At 44.2% G+C, this 13,711-nt stretch overlaps 1 protein-coding gene across 1 annotated transcript in view; it reads left to right on the forward strand.

Annotated features, from left to right (window-relative positions):
* Positions 1-13,352, forward strand: part of nmbr (neuromedin B receptor) — a 40,455-nt gene extending 27,103 nt beyond the window's left edge. Inside the window, exon 3 of the mRNA XM_060830702.1 lies at positions 12,966-13,352. Coding sequence (XP_060686685.1) covers positions 12,966-13,352 — 387 coding nt within the window. The remainder of the gene's footprint in view (positions 1-12,965) is intronic.
* Positions 13,353-13,711: the final 359 nt, after the last annotated feature.

Here is a 13,711-nt window from a genome sequence, read left to right on the forward strand (position 1 = left end):
ACTTGTTGCAAAACAAATTTAATCTCTGAACTGGAGAATGCATCACTGTTTAAGAACACGCACTACTTTGAATTGACTTCTACTCCAGAAAATAGAAGCGTGAATTATGAAACAATTTATCTTCATTCATCTCTGGAGATATTACAGAGTCAGGAAACCAACCTGTTTGTCTATCCCTCACTGGGCTGATTCTTCATCTATCTGGATTATCATCATGACTGCCTGAGGAAACACCACCAAACACATGGACAATGCCGTTTTAGACTGAGAGATAGGCATCAAGTCTCAGTCGGGGAACCAATTGTGGGCAATGGGGTTTCTGGGTCATTTGATGGGGCAGATGGTGTGGTGGAACAAGCCTGGGGTTTCCACTGGGGTGGAACTTTGTCATTATACCAGTGAAGGTGCCAGCAATTACTGTCTTCCCCACACTGTTAACCCCAAGAGAGGTGAGGTCAAACCCTGAGCTCCACAATGAGCTATGGGAATAGGTGATCAACAATGTATTGGAAGTGAGACATGTGGAAGTACAAAGAGGTATAGGAAGGGAATTGAAATGCTAGGATCTAGAATGCTGAAAGTACTTGGGATGAGGAGTGTGGGGTGATGAAGCTAAAATGGAAGGAATGGGGAAAATATTGCAGGTTCACTAGCGGGTGCAGAGAATGTTGCAAGGGGTAGATGTTGGCATTGAAGGTAAGGCCACTAGAGGACATAAAAATGAAGATAAGAATGATAAAACTGAGGAAATGCTGGACTGGGAGCCAATATGGGTGAATGTAACCCCTGGTACTGTCTTCCTGGTCATCAGGAACATCCTTTCTATGTTTACCTAGTCCAATTTGTGGGCGGCACGGTGGCACAGTGGTTAGCACTGCTGCCTCACAGCACCTGAGACCCGGGTTCAATTCCCGACTCAGGTGACTGACTGTGTGGAGTTTGCACGTTCTCCCCGTGTCTGCGTGGGTTTCCTCCGGGTGCTCCGGTTTCCTCCCACAGTCCAAAGATGTGCGGGTCAGGTGAATTGGCCATGCTAAATTGCCCGTAGTGTTAGGTAAGGGGTAAATGTAGGGGTATGGGTGGGTTTCGCTTCGGCGGGTCGGTGTGGACTTGTTGAGCCGAAGGGCCTGTTTCCACACTGTAAGTCTAATCTAATCTAATCCTGTTAGAACTTTACAGGTTTGTATGAGTTTTATATCTGGATGGATTTTGTCATGTGCTTGGATATGGGAAGCAGGAGGAGTTTAAGTTTATGACAGGTCAAGGACAGGAGGCTGTCCAGAAGAAAGGTGGAAAAGTTAAATGCACTGGCAGCAAATGCACTTGAACACGGCAGCCTTGGAGGCACAAATGTTGAGTTGCTTGGGGAATTTGGTTACTCCTGATGTAGTTGAACATTTCTGCCCTCTAATGTTTCCTTCCTCCCTTTATAGAATTTCCAGTGAGAAGCGACTCTGTGAATTTCTCCAGCTTGCTCTCCGGATGACCTGCTATGTCAGGATTGTCCATTAGCACCTGGCTGGAGGCCCTGAGAAGAGAACATTGAAGGGCTTTGTTGAGATAAACTGGAACAGTGTTTGGGAATGTGTCTGAGGAACTGTCCAGTCCACAAGCTGCCCATGATTCTCATTATTGAAAGGACAGATTGAGGCAAACAACACAGATACATTTATGGAGAAGCTAGGCAAATACTGGAGGGACAGAAGAATCGAAGTTTATGCTGTTAGGGTGAAGGCGGATGGGGATAAACATAGAACTGTAGGAATATAGGATACAGGAGCTAGAGTGGGCTACTTGGCCCCTCAAGCCTGCTCCCCCATTTGATATGATCACGACTGATCATCAAACTCAGTACCCTTTCCTGCTTTCTCCCCATACCCTTTAATCCCTTTAACCCCAAGAACTGTTTCTAACTCCTTCTTGAAAACATTTAATGTTTTAGCCTCAACAACTTTGTGTGAGTGAGAATTCCACAGGCTCAACACTCTCTAAGTGAAGACATTGCTTCACATCTCAGTCTTAAATGGCCTATCCCGTATCCCGTATCCTTAGACTGATGGGTCTTCCTGGTGATCAGAAACGTCATTCCTACGTTTATCTTGTCTGGTCCTGATAGAACTTTATAGGTTTATATGAGACTCGGCCTCCCCACCAACTCCCCCGCCCCCCCAACTCCCAATGCTCTAAGCAGCAGAGTATTGTCATTGACCTCTTGGACACAGTATCACATCGATGTAATAACATACCAGCTTGGCATTGAGGCATATCCAAGCTGAGATCCTGACCTATTGTCAACGTTGCTCTACAAGATGTCAGCATTATTTTTGTTTATTTGTTCATGTGATGTAGCTGTCACTGGTTGGGCTAGCATTTAATACCCAACCCTATTTGGTTTGGAGAAGGGGGTGGTGATCTGCCTTGAACTGTTATATTCCATGGGCTGTAGGTGTACCCTCAATGCTGTGAGGAAGGGTGTTCCAGGATTTTGACGATACATTTTCAAGTCAGAATGGTGAGTGCTTTGGAAGGCGACTTGTGGTATTCCCGCCTATCTGCTGCCTTTGACATTCAAGATGATAGGGATCACAAATTAGGAAGGTGCTGCCTGAGTAGATTTGGTGAGTTACTGCAGTCAAGCTTGTAGATGGTACACACCGCAGCCACTTTCTGCAATGGAGTCTGCATGTCCTCCCCGTGTCTGCGTGGGTTTCCTCTGAGTACTCCACTTTCCTCATACAGTCAACAGACGTGCAGGTTAGATGGAGTGGCCATGGGAAATTCAGTGTTGCAGGTCTGGGTGGGATGCTCTTCAGAGGGTCAGTGTGGACACGGTGGGCCAAATGGCCTGCTCCCACACTGTCAGGATCCTACGATTTTATGACTGCGTGTCAGCAGACAAGGGAATGAATGTCGAAGATGACGTGAGGTGGAAAGTTAAAAATCACACAACATCAGGTTATCGTCCAACAGGTTTATTTGGAAGCACTAGCTTTCAGAGCACTGCTCTTTCATCAGGCATCACAATCACCAGCATCTCCATATCATGAAGTGGAAAGCATTTCACCATGCATTGTAGTATTAATATATTCAAAAGCTTTGCAATGTAAATGGATCCTCACTTTCCCTTCTCTCTTTGGAACGCCTTTATATCTATATTTGCGCTTGTGTAAGGATTAGCCAAGTACACGCTTCTGAACTGGCAGCTACTGATTAAACTGAATCCCACCACGTGACTGCCCCATTACTGTCTATTTCAAAGCTCTGGGGGCAGACGGAGCTTTAACAGGGGAGTTAGACATTGAAAATATTGACCTGCAGCATGAATTAATCAAGGAGGAAAGCTTGATGGGATTTTCGAAAGCCAGCTGCGTCTTGAGGGACCATTGTTCAGTGTAAAACATATCTGAGCTGTTTCTACTGTGGATAAAATCATTTGTATTCAGAGATTTAAGCATCTTTCTCGTTACATTTCTGGCTTAGAGATTTTGTATCAGTGTACCTTTCTGTCGGACGGCTGTAATAACACAGGCATGGGAGCACAGTGGTTACATTGCTGAAGTAGCAGTTCAGAGGACTGGACCAGTGACCTGGAGCCTTCAGTAAATAATCCAGTCACAGAAGCTGGGGAATGTGAAACCAGTGCTGAATTGAATCTGGAATTAAAAAATTCACAATCAGTAATGGTAACCTGGGTTTACTGGATTACCATGATCACCAGTCGGGTTCATCAAGACCTTTCAAGGGAGGAAATCTGCCATCTTTACTTAGTTGAAAGGTAAAGGGGCTGTAGTTTTGCTAGCCCTGAGGGCAGCTCCCTCAATTCAGAGAGACGACTGGTGCTGGTTTAACCCGAGGGTCACTGTGCCTCAGGCGAGGAGAGAGGTTGAGAAGGAGAGTTCTTCATGGTGACCTCAGCCAATGTGGGAATTGAACGCATAGTGTAGCTTCACAATAGAACCCAGCCAACTGAACTAAAAACAGGGAGCTTTGGCTAAAACGATCTAAAACATGAATCAGATCACACTTCAGATATTGTGAAAAGTTTTGGGCCTCTTATCTAAAGATAAAAATAGACATTAGGGGTAGTCCACAAAAGGTTCCTCGGGTTAGTCCTGAGTATGGAGGGATTATCTGAAGAGGAGATGTTGTGGGGATTGGGCTTTTACTCATGAGCATTTAGATGATAAAGAGGCAAACTTATTGAAACAGGTAAGATTCTTAGTTTGTTAAATTTAAGTCTAGAGTTCAGAAGCTTTTAACTTGTCTAATTGAAAGATGAGTGTTCATTCTGGAGATTGGATTGAGCTTTACTAGAAAAGCATAGGAGAATGAGAACAAAGCCTCAAGTCAGCCTGTGATTGGAATGAAGGATTCAAACAACAAATGGATGAGGTTGCACAGTTACAAAAGCAATATATTGCAAATGTGGAATCTCTGAATCGAGCAGACAGACAGAATGCTGGAAATCCTAGGAGCATCCACACAGGGAGAAGCAACATTAAAATTTCAGGTCAATGACCCTTCATCCAAAGGTAGAAATGTCAAAGTCTATAGGTAGTGGGATAGGATGAGGAAGCAAATTATAGAGTGATTTAGTGACTGTGAGGATGACAGAAAGTATGAAATAATAAACTGTGATGGGTCAGGGCCAAAGAGGATCAGTAAAGAGGGTTCATGCACTAAACACTGTGCTGATGCATTGGCATCTGCCTCTGGAATGCACTTTTATCTGAAGCAAACAAACAAACATTGGAGTTTGATTCTATCCAACAAACAAACCAAAGGCATCTCTTACTTGTGCCCGTTGTTGCATTACTGCACACAGACTTTGGAGGTTAGCACAGTGGAAAATAACATTCGAAGGAGCATCGGTGGTGTTCAAGCGTCAGGGAACACAATGTCGGTTACATTTGATTAAAATGAGGAGAAATTTCTTCACTCGGAGACTGGTCTTTTTTTTGGAATTCTCTCCTCCCAGATGATTGTGGAAGCTCAATCACTGGGTGCACTCACTACAAATTTCTGGAGATGGCTTAGATCAAAGTGCAATGAAAATAGTGCTGGAAAGTGGCATTCAGGTGATGCTCAAGCAGGATCTAGAATGACAGGCTTGATGGGCTGAATGGTCGATGCCTGTCTCTGTGCACTCAAGGAGGTGCAACTGGTTGAATGGAGAACAGTCGCAGTGCAAAAGTAATAACAAGAGTCAAAACCAAGCCAGATAAAAGAAAGAGAAACGATATGGAGAGTGAGATTATGGTCTAAAATGATTGGACTTAGATTTGAGTCCGGATGTTGCACTGTTGTTGTGTCTGTGTGCTGGTCACCTGATTCTTCTTTCTTTCTGCAATGGTTTGTGCGATCGCAGTGAGGCTAAAGTCAGCTTCAAGGAAGATGCATTCTAACTGTGGGTGAGAGTGTGATTGATGCTGGATAAGTTCAGGTTAAGCAGTGCCTGATGAATGGTGGTTGCCAGCAGATTCTGGAGCTGCAGCCCACTGTAAACATCCTAAACCAATTGATTTGAGATAGCAGACTTATAGGAATGGAGAAGAGGCTGTATTTTAGTAAATAAATCATCCAGAACAAATCTCCATGTTCCAGCAGAACAGGAGTGGTGTGCATTAACTTGGATTTCCGTACCAGAGATGAGTAGGGCTCCTGGTATTTAACTGGGCAGATGTTACTGACAGTAATGACATTGTGCCATAACAGTTATGACACCATGATAAATAGTGTCATTGCTATTGTTAGGAAATGGTAGATGGAAAGGACAAATATTTTGCTTTTGTCATCACTATACAGAATGCAAAAACATTCTAGCAATGGCTGTAAGTTAGGAGGTAGAAAGCAGAGAGGAATTTGGTCAAATTACATTCATGATGGCCGTGATGCCGAGGAAACTAATGGAACTATGGGCAATTAAATCCCTGGGTCCAGATGAACATCACTCTTGGGTCTCAGAAGAGGTTGTTAATGATGCATTGATGCTACATTCAGGACAGGTTCCATCAGATTGGAAAGTAGGAAATAGAGCATTTCTAATCAAGAAGGGAGACAGTAAACAGGAAACTATAGGTCAGTTAACTTGACATGGGTTGTGGGGAATATGTTTGAATTGATTATTAAAGAGACTGTAACTGCACACTTTGAAAAACTCAAGGTGATCAGGAGGAGTCAATATGGTTTTGTAAAAGGAAAGTCACATTTCTCCAATTAATCAGACCTTTTAAAAAATGTAAAGTGTGTTGCAGATAAAGGGAATCTTGCAAATGCACTTCACTTGGATTTCAAGAAGGCATTTTATAAGGTGCCACATCAAAGGTTATTGAAGAAAATAAAAGCTGGGAGTGGGCTGGGTGCAGCATCCCAACATGGAAAGAAGATTGGCTGGCAGGCAGAAAACTGAGTATGGGCAGTCCACATCTTGTGAACAGGTTGTGTTCTTGAGTGCATTTGTAGGTCGATTTGTACCCAAGTCAGAATGCAATGCAGGACAATATAAAGTAACTGTTCATAAGTACAGAAATATTCATAAGTTAAATCGACACCCCTGTATGGGGTCACGTTTGTATGTATGAGCATTCAGAAGTTAGATGTTTGTAAGTTGGGAACCCTGTATACATAAAAGGATTTTTGCCTGATTGGCAGAATGTGACAAATGGACTCAAGTTTTTTATACTTGCTGTCAGTGATGTAGGTGAGGGTTTGGATAGCACTGCTGTCTCATAGCGCCAGGGACCCAGGTTCAATTCCACACTTGGATGACTGTCTGTGTAAAGTTTGCACGTTCTCCCCGCATCTGTGTGGGTTGTCTCGGGTGCTCTGGTTTCCATCCACAATCCAACAATGTGCAGGTTAGGTGGATTGGCCATGCTGAATTGCCTCATACTGTCCAGGGTTGTGCAGGTTGGGTGAGTTAGCCATGGGAAATGCAGGGTTACAATGATAGAGTGAGTCTGGGTGGGATGTTCTTCAGTGGGTTGGTGCGGAGTCAGTGGGCTGAATGGCCTACGTCCACATTGTAGGAATTCTAGAATTCTAAATTATCAGATAAGATGGGGAGGAAAATATGTTGTAAGAAGATGTAAGGAGTTCACAGATCGATTGAGTGAGTAAGTGGATAAATTTCTGGCAGATGGAGGGAGTATATGAAGCTGCCTCCATTTGGAACAAGAGATTTTCCCCTTTAATGCCAAAACAGTACTCAGGCTGTTTTCCTGATCGTATTGATGCGGCTTTGTCTATACTTCCATGACCTGCAGCGTTATTGTGTTTGCATAAGTGTTGTCAACTGGGACCCAAAGGATTAGCAAGTTCAACACCCTCTTCAGAGAGCTGAGTTCAAAACCAAGGCTCACTAGGGACAAGCAGCACTGTTGAAGGTTCAGTTTTTAAATGTGAGACATGAGATTAAAGTCTCAGGTGATGGAAAAGATCTTAAGTTTTTTTTTCAAAGGAAGAGATCTTCAGTTTTTTTTTCAAAGGGAGAGTTCTCCCCCCAATCTCCTGGGTCGATATTTATTTCTCAGCCACTACCCATGGCAGAAATAAAAGCAGGAAGTACTGGAAACACAGGGGCAGCACAGTGGCAGCATCTGCTATCCTCTGGGCAATGGCCGGTTTTCATACTGCTGGTCATGATCACAATTGGTGCCAGCATCCTCTTGAAGCTTGGGAGGCTACAGGGTCCGTGTGGGAGGGGAAAGCTATTCCTTGCTCCAACAAGGAAGTTCTCTCATGGTTAACTAGATCTAGTTTAGTGCCTGTTTGTGACTTGTTCGAGGTTACAATGATATGGTGGATCAGATCTTGGGCCTCACTCCTTTGTGATTCTGAGCTGCTCACCATGACATCTTCGTGGTGGGCGGTGCTTGGGGAATTCCTCTGTGTTAATCCTTTCAGACCCATCTCCAACAAAACAGAGTTTACATTTCAGGTCAATGGCCATTCATATAAAATGACCAGGCTTTAAGATGTAGCTGCTCTGGAACTGGTTACTGTTTAGATTACTTACAGTGTGGAAATAGGCCCTTTGGCCCAACAAGTCCACACTGACACCTGACCTGCACATCTTTGGATTGTGGGAGGAAACCAGAGGAAACCCACGCAGACACGGGGGGAATATGCAAACTCCACACAGTCAGTCACCTGAGTCAGGAATTGAACCCGGGTCTCTAGCGCTGTGAGGTAGCAGTGCTAACCACTGTGCCTCCGTGCCGCCCACACTACTGTGTCTAGTCACTGTGGCTGTTTGTTGAATCTTGCTTTACAGACATGGCTTGACATCCTTGCTATAGTACAACGATCGCTGTAATTGAGAAGGGCCTGTTGGCTAGAGATGTTGATTGAGATGCCCTAACTCTATTGAGTGAATAACATTTTTTTGAATGCAGGTTTAAACATGAAATCTTAATTAGCTGGTGGTGGCACTGTAATAATCTCTTCAGCGATGTCAGCCCTGTGGTGATCTGAGGAATAAGCACCTGAGTTCTGGCCTTGCTGAATTTCTTTGTGAATCACACATTCTGACTCCAAATCCTTAATTATATTCAACGCTGGATGGTGTTTGTTGGAAATGCCTGCATGCAGGTTTTGATGCCCTCAAGTGTCAGTTAGTGTGGGAGCTGGTTTGGTATTAGGGGCAGCATGGTGACTCAGTGATTAGCACTGCTGCCTCACAGCACCAACGACCCAGGTTCGATTCCAGCCTCAGGTGACTGTCTGTGTGGAGATTGCACATTCTCCCTGTGTCAGTGTGGGTTTCCTCCCAATCCAAAGATGTGCAGGTTAGGTGGATTGGCCATGCTAAATTGCCCATAGTGCTTGGCGCATTAGTCAGAGGCAGATGGGTCTGGGTGGGTAACTCTTCGGAGGGTCGGTATGGACTTGTTGAGCCGAGGGGCCTGTTTTCCACACTGTAGTGAATCTAATCTCTCCCATCGGGCATTTAATCAGATGAGAGTGAATTGTGTAGTGACCTCACAGCCTTCTCCCCTCTACCCTGGGTAAGGCCCATCATTGCCCTGCAACAAACGGAACAATTAATGGCTATCTAAAGACCTCTTCCTGCCGCCATTGTGTCTTGAGCTAATTTCTGGCAGGGCTGAGGTGCTTGTCTTAGAATCCCTACAGCGTGGAAGCAGGCCTTTGGGCTTAACGAGATCACTGCATCCTAACCAGATTCACCCATTACCCTATCCCTGCGTTTCCCATGGCTAACCCACCTAGCCTGCTGGACACTATGGGGAATTTAGCATGGCCAATTCACCTAACCAGCACTTCTTTGGACTGTGGAAGGAGACCGGAGCATTTGGAGGAAACCCACACAGACACGGTGAGAATATGCGAATTCCACACAAACAGTCACCCGAGAGTGGAATTGAACTCGGGTCCCTGGCGCTGTGAGGCAGCAGTGCTAAAAACTGTGCCACCCATACTGCCCATGTCATGTTGAGTGTACAATCTAATAAAAATCCCTCCTGTACAAGAACTCACCATTGAGCAACAGAATAACCGGAAAGTGATCCTCTGTGTCCTCCTTGTTTTGACAATGCTGTCACTTTAAAAGGTTATTTTATCCTGTTTGTTTTTGAAAGGATGTTGTAAGAGAGAGAGGACAAACTGTTTCTAAGAAAATAAACAATTTGTGAGACCTTTGAAAGTTGGAACAATAGAAGTTGCCTGGGCGTGGCCAACTCTCTCCGAGCAGGCTTTCAGGATTTTTTTTAGTTTTCGGTTTGGTTTTAAACATAACCATTTGCATCTCAAAAGAGTTGGAAGGTTCAGTGAATGACTTGTAGCTGCCACTTTCTCTGAACCTTCCCTTGATGTTTCTTCCTCCTAGATTGGAGAACTGCATCTGAGAATCTGTGTCTGAATTTGCAAAGGGGTGTATTTATGGGCTGACACTATACTGGAACAGTTAATTAGCAATAGGCACTGTATCTATTATTCGGTTAAGTTTTCCAATAGCTATATTATTCTAAATTCATCTTTCTTTTGTTTGCATTTTAACTACAGAGTTTAAATAAATTGTGACTTGCTGAACATCGAGCAACCTGAACAGCAGCATTATATCTAGAATGTAGCACTTCACAATTGCCTGTAAATAAGAAAAGGTTAGGATCTGGGCTACCTTCATAAAATATTTTCAGGGGGTTTGGCTTGGTCCATAATACTTTGCACCCTCTTCCTGCCATCATTCATCTATGGCTGCACCCCTCATTGATCTGATGTTTCAGGTGAGTGTAATGTTGGCCTCCCAGTGGCACTGCCATGAAATAGAACTCCTGAGCTCTGACTGACCAGCAGCTTTGAGGGGACAGAATCCACACTGTCTTTATGGTCTTTGGTCCGAGCTGAAGACCCACCGTTAAATGTTAAATGCCCCGATTGGCACAAGATATACTTGGTCTTCCCATAAAATAACCACAAGGGGATTTCACCAGCTCGCTGGAATACTTTGCCCGGGATTTTCTGCAATTTTCAGCTCTGGGAACTAAACATGCAATCCCTAAGACCACAGGAAACAGGAAGAGGAATCGGCTGTTTGGTCCTTACAGCCTGTTCCCTCATTCAAGAGAATCGTGGTTCATGAGGTGCATGGGAAAGTGAGAATGAAAAAGAGCCTGATATTGAAAACACACACAGATACGTACATTCCCACATAGACACAGACACACATATATATTGACACACACACACAGACACACACGTGCACAGAATCAGACATACTCAGACATATACACACACAGAAATGTATGCACATAGACACAGAAACACGCATGCACAGACACATGCTCAGACACATATACACACAGACACAAACACACATGCACACACACACAGGCACACATCGACATACACACACAGACACACACACAAAGTGACATGTACACACAGTCACATATAAACACATACAACACAGATACACACACACGCACACGCACACGCACACACACACACACACACAACTATAATCCTCTCCTTCATTGAAGAAGATTGGTCTCTGGTGAATTGAAGGTCACAAAGTAGGATGAGATTTTTATTCTAGCTGAGTTAGTTGTGAAAAATAATAGAGAACGAGTTTGTTTTATCCTTGATTGCATGGATTTGTGGTGAAAGATGGCTGCCCACACACAATATAGACACCAGCTTGCAGTGAATTCCCCTGTGAGCTATTTCTGGGTTTAATGTTTGACAGCAATACATTAACCCGCTGAGGTTAGTAGCTCGATTTTGTTTGACAGTCTGGTAGTTCAGGACCTGGGGGTGACCATCAGGAGACCTGTGCAGCCTGTTCCCATACAAAGGTGGTGGCCAGCGACTGAACGTCATGTTGAAGTAGCAAAGAACCAGATTAAAAACCAATTCCTATTAGAATGATTTGGAAAAATTGAAAGATTCCTCACCAACCCTATTTAATTGTCTGATATCTGGTCCCAGAGATCTTTACAGACTTGATTTTAGCATAATGAGCATGCATGTATTAAATCTATTGAGACTCCATTGAATTGAAGAACTGTCCTTAGGACCCTATAGTACAAAGGTTAACATTCTGTACATTAGTGTGTGGATAGATGGGGTCACTAGAACTCTTCCTAACATTCAGACATTGCAGAGGCAACAAAAGCCTGGGACAGTAAGATGGTGTGATGGGATAGGAGGATGAAGTGAATTGGACAGTCGAGATATTTTGGATCAGGTGGAATAGATTCAATGATCTTCCTCACTGATGCCCTAACTGCAATTTTACCACTTGAAGTGGGAACAAAGAAAGGAACTTGAGACTGGTAAAGATTGGACAACAGACCTGAATCAACCAGGAAAACAAACCACTTAGGTCATGGAAGGAGAGATGGTTAAGGAAATGAACCCAAGGAGATGAATTGGCCTTTTTGGTAATTATTATATCTGAAGACAGAAGAAAATTACAAAAAGAAAATGATAAAAAGTGACTGATAGATGAACATGCTTACTGAGTCATGAACCATAAAAACCATTTTGTTCAGAATTTCACTAAATGATGCATCATTGGATATAAATGAAATTATTTATATGCCCTTTGTAGCAGTGGTCATTTAGGCATTGCATTTTTCTGTTTAAATTTGCTCATTTGTGTTTAAACATTTAATCATTGACAGTGAATTGAGACATTTGAGGAAAACTCCATTAACAGTAACTGATATTGAAAATCCTTTGAGTTAGGTTTGTTTCTGCAGTGATAATTCTCACGATTGGGATGGGCCATTTCTGTTAGCTAGCTGCCTTCAATGGTAGACTGGCAAGAGGAGATGGTTCAGTGCACAGCAGGAAGGGTAACTACTTGGAAAGGACAAGTTCAGGGTTTAGATAGGGTTCTGGGGGTGGGGGGGCGGAGGGGTCAGTTTTTACCATGCTGTGCTCAGTTGCAAAGGAATACAATGGATTCAACCTCTCAAAAGTTGGAGGTAATTGTTATCACTGCGCGCTGTGGGTGTTGGCATGGTTGGGGTTGGAGAGGTCTTTTGAGTTGACTGTGCATGAACGGCACCATTACTGGAGAAAGTGAGGACTGCAGATGTTGGAGATCAGAGCTGAAAATGTGTTGCTGGAAATGCGCAGCACGTCAGGCAGCATCCAAGGAACCGGAGAATCGACGTTTCGGGCATAAGCCCTTCTTCAGGGTGAAAATGTGTTGCTGGAAATGCGCAGCAACCTCCTTCCACCTATCACATCTCCAACGCCCCTCCCCCAAATCCCTCCTCCCTACCTTTTATCTTAGCCCTCTGGACACACTTTCCTCATTCCTGAAGAAGGGTTTATGCCCGAAACGTCGAAACTCCTGTTCCTTGGATGCTGCCTGAGCTGCTGCGCATTTCCAGCAACACATTTTCAGGCACCATTACTGTTGGTGTTGCTTGGCATTGCTTGTTCTTCCCGTTGAGTTCACTTTTCCCTATGTTCGCTCTTTCCTTTCCCAGATGGAAACTCGAAAGCGCCTGGCGAAGATTGTGCTGGTGTTCGTGGGTCTGTTTGCCCTCTGCTGGTTCCCCAACCACGTGCTGTACATGTACCGCTCCTTCCACTATGGCGAGATCGACCCCTCCCTCGGTCACCTCATGGTTACTGTGTTGGGCCGCGTGCTGAGCTTCTCTAACTCTTGCGTGAACCCCTTCGCCCTTTATCTTCTGAGCGAGAGTTTCCGGAGGCATTTCAACAGTCACCTTCGGTGCCAGAGGCGAGAATCGCGCTTCAGCTCCAACAGCTACTTCCAGAGTACGTCGGCCATGAGGATGACATCTGTACGAAGCAGCAATAGGAACACCATCAGCAATGGCCACAGCCTCAAGCAGGAGTCAGTGGCATAAAATGATCTTCCATTGTACTTCGTCTCTATGTAAGTTTAATCTTGAGGCTATTGCCATCTCCTGACCCATCGCCCCTCCCACTTCATTGATCCAAACGCTATCTGACTTTTTGGGAACCAAAAGAAAGAATGAGAAGACACTTTGGATCAATGCACATTGCCTTTCAAACCATGAAACTTGAAAGTTTTCCCTCTCTCTCTCTGGTGATTGGAGATACCTGTGAGATAAGTTTGCACATCTCACTCCTAATCTCCATGGATATGGCTCAATGTCACAGGGGGAACTCAAAATTCAACATCTGTTGGTGTCAGAATGATCATATTTTGATTCAGGATTAGCCTGAGTGGTACACACGTGAA

This window comes from Hemiscyllium ocellatum, chromosome 10 (genome assembly GCF_020745735.1).
Source record: "Hemiscyllium ocellatum isolate sHemOce1 chromosome 10, sHemOce1.pat.X.cur, whole genome shotgun sequence".
NCBI classification, from domain to species: Eukaryota; Metazoa; Chordata; class Chondrichthyes; order Orectolobiformes; family Hemiscylliidae; genus Hemiscyllium; species Hemiscyllium ocellatum.